The sequence below is a fragment of the Lissotriton vulgaris genome, chromosome 9, assembly GCF_964263255.1.
Source record: "Lissotriton vulgaris chromosome 9, aLisVul1.2, whole genome shotgun sequence".
NCBI classification, from domain to species: domain Eukaryota; kingdom Metazoa; phylum Chordata; class Amphibia; order Caudata; family Salamandridae; genus Lissotriton; species Lissotriton vulgaris.
The window spans coordinates 253514138-253537284 of record NC_141697.1 but is presented as its reverse complement, the minus strand read 5'-3'; the positions used below and the strand labels follow the sequence as shown (position 1 = coordinate 253537284).

The 23147-nt window shown below is 44.9% G+C and overlaps 1 protein-coding gene across 3 annotated transcripts in view; it reads left to right on the top strand.

The window, feature by feature from the left end:
- ABCD4 (ATP binding cassette subfamily D member 4) overlaps positions 1-23147 on the top strand; it is a 214238-nt gene that overhangs the window by 18102 nt on the left and 172989 nt on the right. For 2 of the 3 annotated variants that reach the window (XM_086937481.1, XM_086937483.1), the window contains 2 exons: positions 10883-11010; positions 19915-20054. In XM_086937481.1, coding sequence (XP_086793607.1) covers positions 10883-11010; positions 19915-20054 — 268 coding nt within the window. The remainder of the gene's footprint in view (positions 1-10882; positions 11011-19914; positions 20055-23147) is intronic. The other variant, XM_086937482.1, reaches the window with a different exon arrangement.

Sequence of the window (23147 nt, the reverse complement as noted above, 5' to 3'; positions counted from 1 at the left end):
CAGATCAGCAGGAAGAGGGGTGGGGCTGAAAGCAGTAAGGTGGTGGAACTGCAAGTAAACAGAGAGCAGAAGCCAGTACCTCCACAAAGAGGACACTGTATACCTCTACTGTAAGACAATGTCGGATAGGGATGAATGTAAAAATGCAGGCTTTCAGGTAAACAAAGTCTTGGGCAGCCTTGTGCATAGCCCTTCACCATCTTGTGTTCCAATACTCACAGGGAACTCTAAATCAATTCCCTACTGTACCCAACCAAACACACTTACTGGCTCCACACTGTTCCGGCATCACTCACGAGGGCACATACACCATACACTCAAAACCCACATGAATATGAGTTCTGGACCATTGCCTGCACCACATGTCCAACCTCGGAAACAAGAGCATCAGCAACAAACTCAGCCCTACCTTCAACACATCCATCGCCTCGGTGACCTTCCCAGAAGAATGGAAACACGCTAGAGTCAAACCTCTCCTGAAGAAACCATCCTCCGACTCTCTGACCCCCAATGAGCTCAAGAACTACCAACCCATCTCTCTGCTTCCCTTCGCCGCCAAGGTCCTCAAATAGGCCATCAACTGCCAACTCACAGAATACCTGGCAAAAAACGATCTTTTGGACCCATCCCAATCTGTATAAACTACAGCACTGAAACCGCCATGAACGCAGCGACCGACTACCTCATATCCTTCTTAGACCAGGGAGAAACGGATGCCTTGATCCTCATCGACCTCTCAGCAGCATTCGACACCATGTCCCATCACAGCCTATCAAGAGGCTTCATCAGATCGGAATCCAAGAGGATGCCCTCAAATGAATTGTCACCGGAAGAACCCACAGAATACATATTTCACCTCGAAACCCAAGAACATCATGTGCAGCGTCCCTCAAAGTTGACCCCACAGCCTGACTCTGTTCACCTCTATGGCCCCCCCTTACCCATGGTCAACATTGTCTGAACCAACGGACTGAACATCATATCTTACGTAGCATCACAAAGGTGGGTAGTAGTGTTCTTTTAAAAGAGAAACATCCTCACATTCGTTGACCTCACTGTATTAGCTAGTACAATATAAACGTGGAATTCATGTATCGCGTAATCACAAATTGGAAGATGGGTGCTCAATTAGCCCTAACAACACCCACTACCCCACGGTGTTAATTGCACACAAGGTGTGCATATGACAAAAGACACAAAATCGGACGTATAGTGACCGCGGGGGGGGGGTACCGCCATTAGGTCGGAACTTATCCTGGTTTTGACCACTCATTGTAATTGCTGTTAGTTGGATATCACCTTATACACTGTGCAGGAGAGGACAACTTCAATACACAACATATATTGTAATAAAGACTATCAAGACTGCTACATGCCTTTGATCCTTATATTTTGATTGTTACTGTTACGGTTAATATTCTGATTGGTGTTTGAATGGGAGAAATTCATGCCCATTGATGTGATGTTTATTTGCTGACTAAATAGTGACTTCAGGTGTGCTGTCCGAGCCCTTTTTTGTGTCTTTTATCATATCTTACGTAGATGACACCCAGCTCATCTTCGTTCTATCAGGTGACCCGTCTACCACAAGGACCAACTGCCTCCGGTTCATGACCAGCATCGCCAACTGGATGCAAAACAACTGCCTGAAACTTAACACAGACAAAACAGAAGTACTGATATTGCAGTAACAATGCCTCTCCATGCAACAACTCCTGGTGCCCTGCTGAACTAAGACCCTCACCCACCCTCTGACTGACCACGCCTGAAACCTCTGCATCATCCTGGATAGCAAGCTCACCATGAAAAACCAGATCAACGCAGTCTCCTCTGTCTGCATCCTCACTCTTCGCATACTCCGTAATATCTTCAAATGGCTCACAGTCAGCACCAGACGAACCGTCACTCAAGCCCTCTTCCACTAGTTGCCTGGACTATGGCAGTACACTCTACTCCGGAATCACCACATCCCTCTTGAAAAGACTGCAGACCATACAGAACTCAGTGGCCAGACTAACTCTCGACCTTCCCAGATGGACCCATATCACCCCTCACCTAAAAAATCTCCAATTGTTCCCGCCTATAAGCGGTGCCAAGTCGACTGTGACCTGGGCCTACAAGGCCCTGCACAATCCAGGACCAGCGTGCCTCAACCACTACCTGAGCTTCCACCAACCCTCCAGACACCTGCGCTCCACCTCCCTTTCCCTCAGCTCATGCCCCCTGTATCCGCTGAAGTAGCAGTGGAGGACACTCCTTCTCATACCTCGCTGTGAAGTCCTGGAACAGCCTCCACCCCAGGACCTCACGCTCCCTTCAGGAATACAGAAAGGGACTCATGACCTGATTGTTCAACTGATTCATCACAAGCAGCTTGACTCACACTGCCTGGATATCTTCGATTGTGATTAGCCATGCTTCAGAAATCCAGATTGATTTAAAGACCTAGCTAAGGGAGATTGTGAGAACTTTTAAACAGAGGAGCCAGTTATCACCCCCCCCCCCCAAGTACACAGAGAGATGGATATGTCTGTTCTGCTCTCTAATTAGTCCACCACCTATGAACCAAAGTTTCCCAACCTCAGATCTAGGATGTGGGGTCTCAGATAATATAGCCGGGAAACTTCTTACTAAGCAGGCAGGTATGTTGTATGCTCCCTGAGGGTAAAAGTCAGAAATCTACAGTGACAGTATAGGGCAGGGCTGCACTCTCTCCATACTTATGCAGGGGCCATTCCTATCCAACATGCAGCATCTAAGAATCAATGGCGATGGCGAATATCATCTAACAGTTGTAGGGGATGTGAATTCACTCAGACTGGCCCCATCCTACATGAGGATGTTGCTGTAGTTGCAACTCCGAACAAGTTGGCTTGCTCTTAACCTCTTCTTTTGTCCAAGAGTTGCTTTTTGAAAACCTCAGGGCTGACCTTTTACTGTGCTAGACCTAAACTATAAAAGTTTGAATCAAGGGAATGAAATTTCCAGGAGTCACAAGGACTTCAGTCGAGGTGATCATAACCAAACAGCAAGCTATTGCAACATTCAGAGAATTACTTGATGGACAGATGATTCTTGAGTACTGTGCTTGTAGTAGTGCTTAATTTGTAAAAAAAAAAAAAAAATATGCCAGGGCCATCGTCAGGATGCCTTTGCATATTGCAACAGCCATTGCCCCTGCCAGTGACAATACTATACAACTACTAACAATCACATTCCTACAGTTTGATAATTCAGACTATTCCAGGTCCCCAAAGCTAATGGAACGGCTTGGGAAGCAGGTATTAGTCATTTTTAATGTATATTGAATTAATAAACAACTGTTGTTCTGCTAATTTCTAAATTACCCAAACAGCACCACCATCTGGCAGACTGTCATCAGTGCTGGTGTTTACAATTAGGTGCCGGTGCCGGGTACTGCAAACCACCAGCACATTTTAAACACTTGCTTGCGGTGAGTTTTCAGTGCTGCTTGACTTACATTGTACACCTTACTGTGTGGGAGCTTTTACTACTGAATTTCTTTTAATCTCTAAAGGTTTAAATGTGCAGTAGAACTCTAACCCTATATTGTAGCTACTCAGTAGTTAGTGGGGACTTGTGGGTCCAGTGGATGTCCCAAGTCCATTGCACCTTGGCACTGGAAAATGTTCAACCACAATCCGCTGTCACAAGACTCAGCACCCTAAAAGTCGACAGTAACACAGTACTGCTGATTGGCTCTACTGCCATTCCCAGAACCAGTACTCCTTCTTCTTTAAACATGACGTTGGAAGCCAGTTGAAGCTGAAACTAGTCTCCCTTTACACTATATCACCCACCCTCAGATTCCCCAAGCCACATGTCTAAACTCTGGAGCTTTCAATTTGGTCTCTGACCGTTCTTCATCACTTATTTTTAATTTTAGAATGTCATTTTACTTTTGAGTGGTGGATGTTCAGCCTCTACATCTCAAGTCTGTAAGAGGGCAGTCGCGTGATTAAATGGCTTAGGATATGAGCTTTACTATGTGTTCATGAACAAAAGTAAACAGAATAAAAAAGACTACATTTCTGGTTAATAAGTATGGCTAGAGCCTTGTCTTCCCTTCTTGTCTACCTGACCTTGTTAATCATCCTGGATTTCCATGATCTTCGGTGGGAGTATTGGTCCCTCAAAACAAAGAAAAGCAGTTGTCTCAAATTTGGAGCTAAATTTAATAATACTGTCGTATTGATTTATCTGAAAAAGACAGTCAAGGGGAACATCAGAGGGCCCGTTAGAGTCTTCGTTGTAATATAGAAGAAAATTGAGACGTTCCATGCAGTGCCTTCAGGCACTATCCCCACATCGTAATGACACGGGGAGCCAAGGGAAAATTAGGTTATATTTACCCATTCTTTAGTAACCTATACACCGACCCAGATGGTAAAGCCAGAGTGAGATTGTCCAGGAAACTGAAAAGAGTCATACTAGAGCATAAGTATCAAACTCTCGCTCCTGAATTAATTATATCTGGGGATTTTGAAATATGACCATGTTAGAAAGCTCACATGGGTGCAACAAAATAGCTCAAGATCTCATATGGGGCATTCCGATAGTATGTGGCAATTAACGTAAGCGCTGTGACAAACATTGTGCAAAGCTAAATCTGGAGCTAGAATACCTAGGCTTGAGGCTGCTGAATGGCAGATCTCAAGCCGACAGGCCATGGCTTTCACACTTCACTCCCAAAGCAGCAGCGCCACTCTGGGCTACACTTTTATGCTTGTAAAAATGTTCCAGCTACTCAAATTCTTAAGATGCAACAAAAATTAGAAAGCAACCATATTCCACAGGAAATAGAACTGGCTTTAAAGGCAGACCAACACACCAAAGACCACGAGATCCGGGAGGCCTATTTTCAATAGACTCTAGGAAGATGAGATGGACAAGTGAATCTATTACAGCCATAGAAGAAAGTGCAAGAGCACGCCACATTGAGTGTTGGTGTCTTTTTACAAAAAATTACCCTTCTCAGGTGACCGGCCACTGAGGCCTGGAGTAAAAGGGTGATACGACCACCAATAGGACAGCCAAAGTTTCAGTAATGCGGGAGGCAAAGAGAGATGTGAACAGGGCTCTCAAGGCACTAAGAAAGAACCCATCATCAATAAAACTAAAGCTGCAGCTCAAAGTAAACAACAATACAGGAAAATATGCTGGGGAATAAAACCCCGAGGGGAATAACTACTTCTGGGCCAAGCTCTGACACTATAATAAAAAGCAAAATGTTTGCGAGTTTTGGAAGATGGCACTCCAGCTTTTCAATCTATTTATGGCTGATCTCACACCATTGCAAAATGGAACAAACGCTAATGGCCCTGTACTCAGAGAATTGCCACTAAGCCATATGTTATATGCTGGTAATGTTGTCTAATTGAGTCAGACATCTATTGACCTCCAGAGACTGCTCACAGTCATTAAAGCATTCTCTGACATGAACGGCTTAGAAATAAAACATAAGAAATCAAAAACAATGACAGTCCATGGTAAAAGGAAGTATTGCTTCAGGTGGCACCTGGGAGATGTGCCTCTTGATGAAGTAAGTGATTACAAATATCTAAGGAGTGTATTTGATTCAAAGGGAAATTTCAGTGAACCAAATACTTCTATCAAAAGGAAAGGGATGGGACTAGCTGTGGCCTTAAAGACCCTCACCGAGAGGTCCTACTCCGCTAATAAAAGTGATGGAAGCCAAACACTTCTGAACTATAGCTTATGGCTGTGAACCTTTGAGTTGGAGGGGCAGTTTACTGATCCTAAGGTACTTGTTCCACTTACCAATGCATATCTCACCCGTGCAACTTCGGCTTGAGTTTGGAATCAAGAAACCATAATTAGCTAGACAAGCAACCTTTGTACAAATGTGCCACAAACCCAAAAATACCATGGAAATGTCACTCAACCAGCTAATCGGGAAGGAGATGTCAGGCCACACTAAGACACCAGCATGACAATATCTAGTCCAGGCACTGACATCCCTAGGAGCCATAGAGCTCTGGGAAAAGCCGTCAGGTCACTCGGACTTCAAAGGAACAATCAATAGAGCAGTCAACATCACAAGCCGAAGCCTGGAAGAAGCTCCTTTGCTGCAGTCTTACCATAGAGTCATAGGATTGTGCAAAGGACCTGTGGCTCTCAAATGCCCACAATCCTCAAGCCGAAGTGCTAAAGAAGCATGTGTGCACACTAGGCCTTGGTCATCTGGTGCAACAGTTGAACTGACCTTTAAAAGAACTATCACTCATATGACGGCCACAATGGCGACAATAGCATTTACACTTTGTCATTCAATGGGTAGAAATAAGCATGTGCAAGTGGCCGCAGCACTGTGTCTCAGAGTGCTGCAACGCTGACACTGGGATGCTCCGGGGGGGGGGGGGGGGGGGGGGGGGGGGGGGGAACCCATCGCTTTGCAGCCTGTTATGAAGTAATTTATAATATAATACTGCCAGTACCCATAAAATCTGATAATGGCCCCCTCTGAGCCATTATGACTGGTAATATTGTATTACTGTGGCTTAGCACATAGCACTTTGGAACAGAAAGGTACCCAGCAATTCAAACTTCATAACTGGGTTATATGTCACTAAGATAGGCTATCTTTTTAACGTTATTTAAAAGCAATGTACAGTACATTTTGTGTATATTTCATTTATGCGATGATTTTACTTAATTTAATAAACTACTTGACTTGAGGTTACATATGGGCTATGAGATTGGCCTTGTTCCAACCTTCCACCGTGAGGCTAAATGCCTTTCCCCTACCCTGCCAGTACTTTCCTTACTCTGGTATGTACTCCTGAGATTGTGGCATTTGAGGCGTCCCTTCCTTCCAATGCATGCAGCTCTGGTCCCTGTAGCCTGACTACTGTTTATAGTATGTTGATCCTGGAAGGGCCACTGAGTCAGATATGTATATGATTTGGGAATGTTCACAGGTAGGTCTACTTTAGACTACCTAAGACACCTCTTCCCCCATCACTGGCTTTTTACTATTTTGGTGTTACTTGCCATCTCAATGGGCTGAAACCCACTGTGTTTTTTTCCCTTGCACCCAGAGCCCCTGCCAAGCTAGGATAACTGGCAGATAACTTTTTAGCATTCTGTTCGGCAGCATGAATCGAGGACTGGAGACAAAGCTTAAAGGTTGAGATCCATGGACTACTGGAGATGGTCGAGGGCCTGTGTTGTCTATAGGGCTGTAACTCAACATAAGGGATATAAATATGTTTGGGGTTAAATCTCCGCTTCAGAATCTGCTCCGACCACTTTCTTTTTTTTGTTTATATCTATAACTATCATTGTGATATTTGGAGATAAAATGGAGACTCTAAGGATATGGGTGGGAGTGGACTGTGACATTTAAGGACAGTTTTTTGTTTTAAACAGTATCTGAGTATCAAACTATCGTCACCATTTGAGTGAGCATTAACTACTCCACCACATTCCCCTTTGGAAACTAAAGCCTTAAATAGGAATGCTTGCTACCTAATGAGCAGTGCAGTAGCACCAAAAGCCTTGGCTTAGAAGTGGTTACCAACTGTTACTCATCGGACAACTGCTAAATAGCAGTCACTGTCCTAGGACCTGCTGAAAAGATCTATCAAGCACAAATAAAGGTACCCCGCTTAATACATCTTTTGAAGGACAGTACGATGTATGAGAGCAGCCCCTGTAATGGGACTTCGGCAAAACAATTAGAAGGGAGTTGGATACTGTTCAAGTGGAAGTGATAAGAGGGGATATCCAAACAAAGCCACTGAGTTACTCATCAAGTGAATAGCACTCCTGTTTTGGTGCTAGGTTTAGCGCCTGGCACTAATCCTCACGTAAATGTACAGTCGAGCAACTCATAGTTTTTCTTTGAAAAAGACCAGGGGCCAGATGTAGGTGAAATAGATTTAGCGATTTTAAATTACCGAATTTTACCGATTCGGTAATTTAAAATCGGTAAATCTATGGGGTCGACATGTAGGTATTCCAGATGTGCTGGAATACCGAATCGGATGAATTCGGTATTTACCGATTCGGTAAATACCGAATCGGTAATGCCCATTCATTCCTATGGGCTTTGAAGCCCATAGGAATGAATGGGCATTACCGATTCGGTATTTACCGAATCGGTAAATACCGATTTTCACAAGGGTGCAGGGGGTGTCACTTTGACACACTCTGGCACCCTCAAAACAGGCTCGGGTGCCATGTGGCAGTCATACATGCCCTAAGGGCAGGTCTGCCTGTCACATGGCATAGGTGTGCATGCACACATGTGCATGCACACCGGAATCGGTATTTTACCATCAAATTGGTTTTGATGGTAAAATACCGATTCGGTAAGGCTCCTGGGACTCTGAAGAGTCCCACCTACATATGGGTGGCTCAGATTCGGTAAATTTACAGATTTTTTTATTTTTTATTTTACCGAATCGGTAATTTTACCGATTCGGTAAAATAATGCCCCCTACATGCCAATCACCTATTTACCGATCGTAACGGCCGAAAATACCGATTTTCGGCCGTTACCGACCGACCTACATCGGGCCCCAGATGTTTTATTTGCATTTAGGGAAGTAGAACAGTTAAGCTTAGGATACAAAGAAAACAGAAGGCCCTAGCAGCTTTTACAACTGGGATACAGCCACAGAGCACTGATCTAGGGCCAGATGTAGGTAAATCCCATTTACCGATTTTGAAATACCGAATTTTACCGATTCGGTATTTCAAAAACGGTAAATGGGATGTAGATACCAACATCTGAATTTTTTACTGATACCTTGAAATTCGGTATTTACTTATTCAGTAAATACCGAATCGGTATTTGCTATTGAATCCTATGGGTCTTGAAGCCCATAGGATTCAATTCAAATACCGATTCGGTATTTACCGAATCGTTAAATACCGAATTTGTCAAGGGTGCAGTGGGTGTCACTTTGACACCCTCTAGCACCCCCAAAACGGGCATGTGTGCAATGTGGCACACAGACATGCCCTAAGGGCACGTCTGTCTGTCACATGGCACATGTGTACATGCACAGATGTGCATGTACACAGGAATCGGTATTTTACCATGGATTTGTATTCCATGGTAAAATACCGATTCTGAAAGCCATGTGCCAATGGAAAATTGGCTACCCACATTGCATATTCGGTAAATATTACCGAATCGGTAAATTTACCGATTCGGTAATAATAACGATTCGGTAAAATTACCGATTATGTGCCCCTACATCTCCATAGCCCTTTACCGATCGGAAACGGCCGAACATCGGTATTTTCGGCCGATTCCGATCGGTAAAGGGCTACCTACATCTTGTCTCAGGTGTTTTAAGTGCTAGATACTACAGTAACAAATAACATGGGGCTCTATGGACAGTGCTGTTTTGCGGGCAAGCTGCCAAATGGACTCTGCACTTTGTAATCTCTCGCTCAAAGGTCGTTATTAAGTCTTTCTTTGCAGTGGTTCACCAAGTCAAAATGTTTGCTAAGGGCTTGTTGAGTCAAAGTCTGTGTTTAGTTAATGTGGTTACTGGGGGTCCAGCAGCCTTTATGCTCACAGGACACAGGTCATGGAAGACCATTTAAGAGTGGTGGCTGCTGCCAATCTGACATGGGGAGGCAGTGTAGGAAACAATCTTAAATAAATAAATGTACACTTACCTTTCACTGCTGGCCAACGCCTCGGTTATCTTCTGCTCCCACGTCGCACCTTGTTGCTCCTCTGCTTCCATCACTCCAATCCCCATGAGCACAGAAGACCCACACAATCTCAACGCTGCTCTCATGCTATTACCCAGCATGAGAGAAGCACTGGAATTAGACCGAACAGGCCGGTTTCACACTCCAGAAGAGCCTGCCAGCTTATGTTCCTGATCACTGCTCATATCTCCAAGTAATAGCCTAGAGATATCCAAGTGCGCATGTTGGTTTGGCCTTCCTAAGACGGCCGGCCAAACTGACGTGCACTTTCAGTGCCTACCACTCCTCGTTCCACTGCTGCTGATACATGCTACATCAGAATTGAACTGGCAAATTCAGAAGAACTTCACCTGCATTTATGACTTTTAGCAATGTAACAAAGACTGAGCCAGGAATCGCCATGCACTGGACCCACACAACAGCTGAATCTAGCAGAGCTACACATGCACTATGACCCCAGATTGAGCAGTTGGTGAATGTCGAACATGGTTTAAATGAAACCATTTTACAAACCACGTGGGGTTGCTGGGCAAGAGTGAAATTGCAGGTTACACCTAAGCATTGGACTGTTTTTTTAACTGGAGGAATAAAGACGTGTGTGTTGTGGATAGTGAAAGAAGTACTTAGTGGATAGAAGCAAGAGTTTTTTTTATTATTATTATTGTAAAATAGGCAGCACAGCATAGACCCACTCCCCTGTAATATGTATCTGGGGAATATTTGAAAGCCCAAAAGGAAGAAGGAGAAAGAGAGACTGGTGCATAATAATAAGATTCGCTTCTTCATCATTCTTGATATATGTAAAGTATTGACGTCTTGTAAAAGGAGACATTTACTATATGAAACTAACCTGCATAGGCAGTACAGCTAACCTTACAGGTTAGGCAAATGACATCAATGAGAAGGACCAAAATTGTCGATTTACTTTTGGTTTCCTTAGATGTGCTACATGCTTCATGTATGTTCTCTGCGGTAGCTGAAAGGTAGCATGTTGGTTCTAGAATCAATTGCAGAAGTACAAAAATATGTTTAGTTCATCTCTCTTGACTACAAGTTTGTGCAAACTTGAGGATAGCGTGGCTCGTACCCATTGCATTGAAGTCTGTATTTTGAGGTAAGCAGATGCTTAATGCTTAACCCATGTCCCCTTTTCTTGCTGCAGCACAGCTGGTGATTTATCAGGTGGGGGTGATTCCCAGCCAGTATTATGGAGTTCTGGGCAATCGGGACATGGATGCCTTCCGCAGCTTGACCATGGTCGCCATTGTTTTAATCATTATCAACTCAACGGTAAGCAACCACCTTTCAATCCACCATTATTCTTCTTGGCATCTATACAAGCCACCACCCTTCTTGTCATTGTGGATTGTTCCATCTCGTCTATTGGCTGTGAAGACTGTTCCCCTCATTTGCAGCTACACATTTGCTACCACATGAAGAGCTCTCCCACCTCTTTCTTACATGTAAGGAACTGTCCCGCTTTGCTTAAGTTGATGAGATCTGTGTTCGATGTACGCCGATATGAGGATCGGCCTTGACTCATTCTTTACTTTTTAAGAATTGCCCTAACTCATTGCTAACACAACCTGGACCAACCTTAGTTTTACCCTTTGAGGATCTGCTTACATCCTCTTCCTTACCATGAAATAGTGCTTCAAGTTACTTCTACTTTCGATGGCTGGGGAATTGCTCTGCTTTTCCCACATTTTTTAGTAACTGCCCCACCTTACTGCTTACCTAGTGAGACTGTCCCACCTTCTCCTACATTAGTTAAGTAATCTACTTCATCCTACCCCATGAGAAACTATACCACCTCAGGTCTTGCCGATGAGAACATGGTCACATTTATCTACGCAACAAGGAGCTGCCCCATCATACGGTTTGTCGTACATTAAACCATGTGCTCTTGATTTGCCTCATCATCTACCGCATGTAAGAACCTCCTACATTCTCAGTTCTTAAACTGCAAGGAACTGCCCCATATTGTAATAACCCTTTAAGCAATCACCAGACCTCACCCCTGCTCTGAGAAAGTGATCTTTGACATCTCTTACACCAGCGAAGAACTAATCACACTTCCTCTCTGAGCGTTCACAATTTGCCCTACTGCCTCCAGGACTATGTTTGTAAATAGGCCACAGGGCAAGTTTGTGGCATCCCATGATGAGAGGTGGGAGAGTGGTTGGAAGAGGAGTAGTGTCATTTGCACCATGGTATTTAGCTTTTCAGTGTTTCACTTCAGGTCAGAATTTTTGTGTACAGAGGAAAGGGAAGTGGTATGCAAACGTTGTACCTTACCGATGGTGCTGAAATCCCTTTGTAACAGCCCTAAAGTGTGTAAAACCTAACCCACCAGTTTCACATAGACCTTCAGTGCCATCCTCATGAAGGTACTTTCATGTCAATTTATGCCCTCTATAACAAGTGCCCTACCTTAACTCTAACCGTGCCAGCGAGCACCCCACATCCCCTTCTGTATCATTCCAGCTTCCATCCCACTCTGTCTCACTTCCTCTCTTTAACCCTGGCATGAACTTCTCCCATGATTACTTTTACACCAACTGTGAACGGCCTTTGACTCATCTACCCTACCAATCACTGTCCCATCTCATTTTTGTAACCACATGAGGTAGTGCACAGCCATCTTACATTCCACTCAATTGCTTCCTGCCTTTCGACCCTGAAAAAGAACAGTACATGGATAGTATTCCTCTGGGATTCACTAGTCCCTGTTTTTCTTCTCAAAGAAGTTTTTAATTTTGTAGTCTTATCACCTTGTAAATATACACCTTCCGCTTAATATCATTGTTCCGGACTCTCTGCTTACACTCCTGTCTGTCTCATTACTTTTCCTTTATATTTTTCTCTCTCTCTGCCCCCCCATTCAACTCTTATTTTCCCATGTTCTTCCTTTGAGTCTTTCCCTTTACTCATACTGTCCTCGTATTAACTTCACTTTGTGCTTAACTGCTATCCCTGAAGGTTGGTCTCCACATCCTCTTCCTCGGTTATTGTCACCTCCTTTTCTTGTATTCCCTCCAATATTCCTTCCTTTCTTCTTCTCCTTCTTCCTCCTATCTTCTCTACCCTATTTTCCACCTTTGTTTTCCCCTGCTTGTCCCCCAGCTTTCCCCTCTTTTCACCAGTTCTTCCTCTTTCTTGGACTGTGGTTCTTTTACTCTGTCATCCGATTTGACCGTTTTATACCCTCACTCCTGGATCTCTCCCCACACCCTGGTTCTCTCCCTGCCCACAAGTTCTCCCCCTTTGATCCCCTCTGTTTCCCCCTAACTTTGTTCCAGTTTCCATCTCTCAAATCTTTCATCCTACTTTCTTATTCCTCCTTCTCGTCCTGTTTTTCCCTCACTTCTCTCGCTTTTTTTCTTACTCTGAAAAGTCTCTACACATCTGCTGTCCAAAATCTGTTTCCCTCCTCTTCCAAGTTCTCTCTCACCCTTTCACTCGCTTTATCCATTCCACCCCTAACCCCTTTCACTATTTGTCTCTGCACACATACTTTAAAAAAAACTGGACTATGGCTTTGAGGAACACATGGGAGAAACCAATATAATAGTGTTCACGTGAAACATAAGCATGGTAAAAAGTGAAATTGGTAAGGAAAGTCCCCCAAAAATGTGTGCCACTTGCAGGGCATACTGGAAGCCTTGGACATGTCTTACACTTGAAAAGGTCACCCAATATTGAGTGAAATGTGTGCAACGGGATGAGCTATCCTGAAGAACTGAAGTACTAGCCAGTTGTAGGATTCAAGGCTGAACCAACATCTTTCACCAATAACAGCTTGGGCACCCAGCTCAAGGTGTCTCAGTAGGAGCTCCGCAGATTGCTTAGGCGGGACTTAGTTTCCTTTTTTTTTTTTTTAGGAATGCAATCCATACCCTGCCTGCTGCCACTACAGTCTTAAATCTAGTCCTTTTATGGTATTCAAACTCAACTCTATTTAAAAAAGTATTTTTTGCCTCTGCCCCTAATACAGTAGAGTAAACTTCTGTTGACATAGTCGTAACCCTGCTATCACTTCCTCCACCCCCAATTAACCCCTGCATATACTGCAGTGCTGCAGCCATCTGATATAACCTAAAATCAGGTGCCCCCCATCCACCTCTTTCTCTTGGGAGGGTCATGTATCTATAGACCCGTCTAGTTTTCCCATGTGCCCAAATAAATCTATTAAGTACCCTCTCTAACAAATTAAACCATCTAGCCTCGAAAACTAAAGGAATAGAACGAAAGAAATATAGAAATTTAGGTAAAATTAACATTTTAATTATATTCGTACAGCCCATAAGGGAAAGGTGCAAATTATTCATCCTTTCTAAGTCTTTTTTAACTTTATCAATTAGAGGTGCCAAATTCTGCTCTACTATGTTATCCAAACTTGTCGTTAAAAGCACCCCTAAGTATACTGCTGAGTTGACCACCCTATCATCAGTACATACAGTATATCTATTTTTGATTATCTGCGTTTTTAGTCTATTTAGGCTATACCCTGAAATCTTTCCAAACCTCTGAGCCTCTATCTCCACCTCTTTTATAGCTAAGGTCGGGTTAGGAGTTAAAATTGCAACGTCGTCTGCGTAGGCTAAGGTCTTCACCACACAGTTATTAATCCTCATTGGTGGTATCTTTTGATTAGCTTCAAGCCTTCGCAGTAGTGGTTCCAAATATAGCGCAAACAGCAGGGGAGAGGAGGGACATCCCTGCCTAGTCCCCCTAGCAATTTTTACTTTATCAGAAAGCCCTCCATTCACTCTTATACTTGCTGTTGGTGCATTATAAAGTACCCGTATGGCTTTTATAAAAGGTTCCCCCAGTCCACACCACCTCATAACCTGCCACAGATAATCCCAGGAGACCCTGTCGAATGCCTTCTCGGCATCCAGAAATAGTGCTGCGACAGGGTCTCCTAGGATATCCGCAGAGTCCAACATCGTAATCACAGTCCTTACATGTTGCGTGGTCCCTTTCCCAGGAATGAATCCATGCTGGATGGGGGTTACAAGCTGCTCGATTATCCCAGCCAGCCTTTTTGCTAAAATTTTAGAGTAAATTTTAACATCCAAGTTCATTAATGTGATTGGCCTATATGACCCTGGTGTTTCTGGTGGCTTCCCCTTTTTCAAAATAACTATTATGTTAGCCCCTCCCCACGTCTCCGGGCTGGGTTCCCCTACCTGTGCTTGTTGCATTATCATGAACATGTCTGTCAAAAGAACTTTTTTAAATATTTGATAAAATTCAAGTGGAATCTGGTCCGGCCCTGCTGCTTTACCTGCCGGTAAACTTCCAAGAGCTTCCTCTAACTCTTCAAGCTGTAATGGTCCATCTAATATTTCCCTGTCTTCTTCTGACATTATTGGTGGGGGAATATTCCTCAAATATTTATCAATCTCTTCTAGATTCGTTGGATCTTCTGGAGTATATAAATCCGCATAGAATTTTTTTAAGACTTCTCTTACTAGGTTAGTCTCCATGACCATGTTCCCCTGCGCGTCCCTTACTTCTTTTACTCCCGCTTCAGCTGCTCTCTGCCTAGTTCTAATTGCCAGCACCCGCCCCACCTTCTCACTAAGTTCGTATATTTTTTCCTTTTTTGTTAAGAAGTTATCTGCCGCCTGCCTCGCGAAACCTTCCACTGCTTCAGCTTTTAGAGCTATGATCTTAAGCAGACAATCCTCTAAGGGTAGATTGTGTCTTATAGCCCTACTTAAGTTTCCTTCCTCTCTTAGCAACCTCTGTCCTATCTCCTCTCTCTTTTCCCTTTCTCTTTTTTGTCTCCCCATTGCAAAACTAATTGTTTCACCCCTTACTCCTGCCTTGAATGTATCCCAGACCACCCCTGGGGCTGCTGTCCCCCTATTTATATCCCAAAACCATTTGATCCAAACTACCATATGCTCCCTATATGCAGGATCCTTTAAAAGGCCTCTCTCATAAGTCCATTGTGCAGGAATTCTTGGTATTTGGTTGATTTTAATAGTAAGGATCACCGGGCTATGGTCTGAGATTACCCTGGGTAACTTCTCCACCTGTGACTCGACTAATAAACAATTCGTTATCAGAAAGTAGTCAAGCCTAACCATTACTTTATGAGGGGCAGAAAAGAAAGTACAACCATCAAGGTGGGGATGTAGCTTTACCCAAGGATCTACCAGAGCATTATGTGTGACCATATCTGCTAGAGCCCTAAATACTTTCCTTTTCCTACCTCTATAGGTCGCATTTTCTTGTGTAAATGAGCTCTCTAGGTTGTGTATATTAAAATCTCCACAGCATACTATGGGTTCATTCCACTGGGCTAACTCCGCATCAAGGAACTGGAATACGTCAGGGTCATCTTCTGTAGATCCATAGATAGTAACTAGCGTTAATTTCTGCCCTTTAAAACAGATTTCTAAGATAACCCATCTACCCCATTTATCTTCCTTCTTCTTCCCTACCACGACATCCCTTTGTCTACCCAGGATTGCTACACCCCTGGTCCTAGTCTCTTGTTTAGTTCTTGCTAACAAATCAAATCCTAATTGCTCTAAAAGGTATGACCTACTTGACTCTATATGGGTTTCTTGCAGACATATCAAATCTAATCGCAAGGATTTTAAATACACTGCAACTCTCATTCTCTTATTAGGCTCATTTAAACCACATACATTGAGTGATACTATCCTACATGCCATTGTGCTAACTTTGACAGGTACCACACAAGATAAACATTATTTATCATCATCAAACCAGACTGCATACTTTCACTAGTTCTTGAATACGTAACAATGTGCCATATCTTAAAGAAAAAATGTTGTCGTTCCACCCCCCCCTCACCCTCCCCTTCCCTCCCTCTCCACCCCTGCTCTGCCCCCCCCCTCCCTTTTACAGGCAAATAGGTCAACTGACCTATGTGTGCCCGCCTTTGTTGTGCAAGTCGCTTCCCTCTCCCACTCAATTCAATTACTTTGCTGTGCTCCCCTTAAATCCCCCTCACTCTTATCCAAAAACGTGTATAGCCATATATAAATATCTATACCTCTTAACCTCCCTTCTGCCTCCTCATTTCTTCTAAGAAAAGCTCAGCTTTAATCTCAGAGTTAAACATCCAAGTTTTCCCTCTCACAATTACTTTGAGTCTGGCTGGGTAAAGTAAATATGCTTCCATACCGAGAGCTTGGAAGGGAGCGATCAACTGCCTTAACTTCCACCTCCTCTCTACTGTGAAATGGCAGAAGTCAGGCCTAGCGAAAAAGGTGATGTCTTCAAAAGTCCTCCTACTCTCTGGCTTTGCCTTACTCAAAATCTCCTCTCTGAGCAGGAAGTTCCCAATATACACTAATATTGCCCTAGGATGGTTTTTCTGACCATCCCTCCCTCCTCCTCCTGCACCCCCGGCTTTTCTTACTGTAAATGGGAACCTATGTGCCCTCTGTATTTCTGTTTCCCACTGCCACTGGGATTCTGGAAAGGCACCCTTCAGTAAGTTTATCACGAATTGCCTGACGTCCTGCCCTTCTGACCCTTCTGCCACACCCAGCAAGCGAACGTTGTTCCTCCTCTGCCTATTTTCAAAGTCCTCCATCTTCCAACGCATATCCTCTGCCATTTTTTTTTGCTCTGTCTTGAATGACTGCCATCTCCCAACATCATCTTCCAGCTTGCCTGTACGCTCCTCAACCTCTGTGACTCGGTCCACCAGTTCATCATACAGTTTGTTGACCTTCCTTAAACTGTTTTGGATTTTCTTTGATGCCTGCCTCGCTCTGCGGCTCTCTGCCCTTGCTTCGCTTTGCATTTGTTTAAGAGTCAAGAACAGGGTATGAAAAGGGTCCCGTTGTGCGGGGATACCGCCAGCTGCTGCTCCCTCCGCCGTGTTTTCGTGTACATCCTCTTCCTGGTATACTTGTGAGGTTGCTGAATAGTCCCAGAGAAGCCGTTTCTCCAGTTTAGAATGTCTTTTTTTCATTGTAGACTCTTTCTCTGACGCGCTTATACCTGATTCGGTACCTTCCTGTTCGTCCTCTTCTGTGCTAGTTTCTGACGATAATGCTGATCCCGAATCTTCATTAACTGAATAGAATTCGCCTTCCCCTTCTAGAGAAGTGCAATCACCGCCCCCCTGAAGGTGTTTGTTACTGCTTAATTCTCCTATAAGGTTCTCATTCACTAAACTCTCACGGCTTCCCCATGAGCCAGGCATTTTCTTTGAGGCGTTTATTTCTTCCTCCACCAACATTAGGGCTCCGAGCATATCGGCTGTAGTACCTCCTGTTGTGCCTCCCGTGTTCCTTGTGCCGTTAAACTGTTCCCCTCCGCGCTCCCCTTTACCTTCACCTTCATTGCTTTCCAGCGCCTGCTCCGCTTCGGCATGTACACCGCCGCCTGCCTGCGTTGCTTCAATGATCTGGCTTACTCTCGGCGTCGGCTCTCTCGGTTGCCTAGCAACCGCCCTCACAGAGTCTCCGCCATCCGCTGCGTCCTCGAGGACGTTTCCTGCAACCGGAGTGTCAGCGTCTGCTATGCGAAGGGAGACCGGCATCTCAGCATCTCCGCATTTTGACATTTCTGCTGCTACCGCTTCAGGGAGTTTTATTGTCAAGATCTCCGTCATGGTAGGCTGCCGCATTCCCGATTCTCGTGACTTCTGATCGTCTCCCTTTACTGGATTGCTTTTACTAGCGCAGCGCGCCTCTCCTGGATTGTTGAGTTTGGAGATTAAACTCTGTTTCCGTAATTCTGCTTTCTTAGCTTTCTCTGAAGGAGGGGGGGGAAATACTTTTTTAATCGCGCCGGTGTTCTTTCCTGCTGGGGTATCCGGTTTTGCGCTAATGGCTATTCCTGTCTTCATTGTTGCCGAAGTATCTGGTAGCTTTTTACCCCTCTCGCTCACCTTCTCCTGGTTGGGAGCACGAACGGGTATTTTAGGAGCCATGTAGTGTCCAGAAAAAAGTCTCAATAACGCTTCTTTCACTCGGACCCAAGCCTGTCCAACTCGCAATGTTTTCTTCTTAAAAGTTATTTCTTCAAGCCACCAGCGTCCAAACTCCATTAGAGGTATTTCTCCTGTGTAGCACAGCGTTTTCCACGATATATCAACTCATTGTGGGAAAGGGAATTAAATGCGACCTCTCAGCACAACGGTGCAGCGGCCATCTTGCCCCCCACACAAAAGGCGGGACTTAGTTTCCTGTGTTAAGCATTATAGGAGTTTTCATACCACCTACGAGGGTAGTGCTACATGAAGGACTTTTGCATAATTCAAACATCTGGTAACACAAGATCGCAAATTAACAAAAGTGACCACAACTCATTAGTCCTATAGAGGTGATGCCGTAGCTAGTCACAGTCTGGCATTGCACACTGAGGATGCAAGTTATCACAATTTCAAATCGGGAAGTAGGAGTGAACTTTGAGAACTACCTGCCTCTCCTGTGTCCTTGGTCCTCTAGCTTTCTGTGTGTGGTACTCTTTCTTAGGACGTTACAAGCTATACCTATGGATCCGTACCATGCAAAGGGCAAAGTGGATTGTGCAACATGTAGGAGCCCTGCCCACCCCCTGAGTCCGTCCTTGAAGAAATGAACTGCAGTGGCTCCCCACCATCACAGTAATGCTATCTAGGTCTAAATCCTTTGCCTTAGGCTGCTTAAAGGGGCAAAAGAAAAATACTGCTTGTCCGTATACTGTAGATTGATCAACAGCAAATATGAACACTTGCTTGCTTTCCCTCTTATAATGCCTGCAGTTGTTTTCTCTGTCATTCAATCTTTTCCCCACCTCCCTCTTTTACCTCTCTTTATTCAGGCAGTCAATGATATTATTACTTGTCTCTTCTTCCCACCTTCTCTCATTGGCCCTTACATTCCTCTTTTACTGTGCATCTATTTAGCATTTTCTCCACTTTGTCCTTGTTTTGGTCTTGGTCTCTTCTGTTCTTTCTCCCATTCCTCACATCTTATTTTGCTATCTCTTCTTGTGCTTCCCCTGATCTTTCATTTTCCTTCCTTTATGCCTGTCCCCTATTTTGTTCTAACCTCCTTTCTTTGCTCTCGCCTCACACGTTCACATTTTCCTACCCTTTGTCAAATCCCCCTATCCTAATCCCTTTGTCTTATTTTCCACCCCTGTCTGTTCCCTGTTTCCCCCATTGCCTGTTTCCATAAATTTCTTCTCATTTTTTCATTTCAGTTGAAAAGCTTTGACGAGTTCATCCGTAACCTGATCTACATAAACTGGAGGAAGAATCTGACTGAGTGTCTTCACCGGTCCTACTTCCTGGGCCAGGTGTACTACACCCTGAATGTGCTGCGGAAGGACATAGATAATCCGTAAGCATTGAGTCAGAGTATGAGCCCCACCTTCCATCTATGCTCTTACCCTTGTACCCATTGCATGTGCCGTGCCTACAACATGTAGCTTGCCCTTCAGCATTGATGAATGCGCTATATGTGAAGCCTTTTTTCTGCGTCTGGGGCTAGTAATGACTGCACAGTACCTGTTGTGGATTTTGTTGTTTACGAATAGTGTTCCTGGGCCTTAGGTTTTATTGCACTGCAAGTGGGTAACCAAATTGGTCCCTTTGTACACTCAACATTCTTTTCAATAAGTGTTTAACAAGGGGCTACTGCTGGTAATTTATGTAAGTACTGTCATGTACGACTTAACTTCAATTGGATACTTTCTGCCTTCAAGTACTTAACCATGAAGGAAAGGTGTGATGGAGTTTTGGGGGCGTTAGCAAAGGAGAGCAGTCAAGGCATACTCTAGGAGAGGGGTAGCACCACTAATAAGCATGGCAGTACATAACACGCAATAAACAAAAATACTGGTCCAGTGCTATAACAACTAGACCAGTGAGTCTTTATCACAGGTTCAGTCGAAAGGACAGCTACAGTAATGACCTACAGTGAAAACTAGAACATTTAAGCACCTGCCTGGATTGAGATAGGACCACAAATGTTTTATAGCATTTATGTGGTAAACACAAGGATTGTACACTACATTGGCCCTGTGGCAAAAGTTCTCCTCTGGGACAACATTAGGTGCCATTGAAATGAAATGAAATGAATGAATGAATGAAATGAAATGAAAAAGAGACTTGGTAAAGCGCACTGCGGCCAAGCGGCTTCCTGGCGCTGCGGACTCATCAATACTTACAGAGGGAACCCAAGAGGACTAGCTGGGAAATGCCTGAGAGAAAAGAAAGGTTTTGAGGGCCTTACGAAAGTGGGTATAAATAGGAATAGAACGGATAGAGAGAGGGAGACTGTTCCAGAACCGGGGGGCCAAAACTGAGAATCGGGTGCCCCCTGTGCGTGACTTACGGAAGCGAGGGACGTGTAGGAGAGAAAGAGACGAAGAGCGGAGAGTGCGACTGGGGACGTGGGAGATGATGAGGGAATTGATGAAATGCGGGGCGGAACGAGCGTGCGCCCGAAAGGCCAGGCAGGCTCATTTGAAGTAGGATCTGAAATGGACCGGGAGCCAGTGAAGGGACTTGAGAGCAGGGGGGATGTGAGAGGATTTGGGAAGGCGAAGGATGAGGCGGGCCGCCTGGTTTTGGATAGCCTGGAGGTGACGAGTTTCGTAGGCAGGGATGCCTACGTACAAGCCGTTTCCATAATCCAGGCGGGAGGTGATAAGGGCCGTAATGATGGTTTTGAGAGCATCTACAGAAAAAACCGGGAAATCTTGTGGATTAAGCGAAGGGATAAAAAACAAGAGGACACAACGGAGCTAATTTGGGCATGCATGGACCGATCATTGCTGACCTTGATGCCCAAAGTCCGAACAGAGGAAGCTGGTGAGGGAGGAGGACCAAAGGAAAGGGGCCAGTGTGACGGAGACCAAGGGTTAGAGAAGCCTCCAGTGAGGACGAGCTCTGTCTTGTCCGGATTGAGCTTCAAATGATTGAAGCTCATCCACTGGGAAATAAAAACTAGAGTAGAACAAAACTTAGGAAGGGAGTCAGCAGGGGATGAAAGATCAAAGACGAGCTGGAGGTCATCTGCGTAGTTGTACACAGAGACCCCCAGCTCGAGAAGAGAAGAGATGAGGGGGCGGATATAAAGGTTAAAGAGAAGTGGGGAGAGGGAGGAGCCTTGGGGAACCCCACAGGTGACAGGCCGGGGGGGGGGGGGGGCGGAAAAGCCAGAGAGATGAACTGCTTGCGATCTTCCTTGGAGGAGGACGTGATCCAAGAGAAGGCAGTGCCTTGGATGCCCGCTGCGCTGACACGATCGAGAAGAATGGCATGATCGACCGTGTCAAACGCAGCGGACAAATCGAGAAGGACCAAGGCCTGGGGGAGGTTACTATCGGCTTTCCCCTTGAGTTCATCCAGGACCGCGAGGACCACTCCCTCAGTGGAGTGGCCAGGGCGATAGCCCTCCTGGTGGGAGGCCAAAAGATGATTCTCCTCTATGTAAGTGGAGAGGCAAGATGTTACATGGCTTTCAAGGATCTTCCCTAGATAGGGGAGCAAAGAGATAGGCCTGAAATTAGATGGGAGAGAAGGGTCAAGACCAGGTTTTTTTCAGAATAGGGAGAACTATAGCGGATTTGAATAAAGAGGGGACAGAACCCGAGGCCAGAGAAGCATTGAGGAAAGTGAGGGGAGGGACAGGGCAACTAGTATAGAGAGTTCTAAGAATCCGTGCGGGGGCGCAGTCCGCAGGAGAACCAGACTTGACCTTGATGAGCAAGTCAAGAAAGCGCTCAGATGAGATAGGTTGGAAGTGATCCAAAGCGGAGGAGGGCAAAGGAAGGGAACCAGAGAGTTCAGGTTGAGGCACAATGGGGATGTTGGCCTTAATGTTGATGATCTTGTCGATGAAGTAGTCATTCAGTGAAAAGCAGAGAGATTGAGATGGAGCGGGAGAGGAACAGGTGCGATCGGAGGTGGCGAGATTATGAACTAATGAGAAAATCTCTCGGGATTTATTAGCAGAGAGGGCCACTCTCTCAGTGAAATATTTAGTTTTGGCCGCTAGAATGGCTTTTTTGTAATCGTTGAGAAGAGCTTTATATTTGAGGCGGAGAATGGGGCAGTAGTTCCGTCTCCAATGACGTTCCGAGCGCCTAAGATCTAATTTAAGGGATTTGAGTTCGCTAGTAAACCACTTGTGCGCATCATAGGGGCGGACAGATTTGACCTTTTTAAGTGGGGCAACCTGATCGCAGGCGGAAGAGAGCCAAGTGCTGATGACATCAGCCTGACTTTCCAGGGATAGGTCGGTCAGGTCAGGGGCAGATGAAGTCAGAGAAGAAGAGAGAGCATTAAGGTCGGTCTGGTTCCAACTTCGAGCCAGGATGTTTTTAGGCAGGAGGACTTTCTCAGCTTGACCCAAGTGGATGGAAAAAGAGATCATGGAGTGGTCCGACCAGATGTAGGGGAGAATGGAAGTAGGAGAGAGGTTACA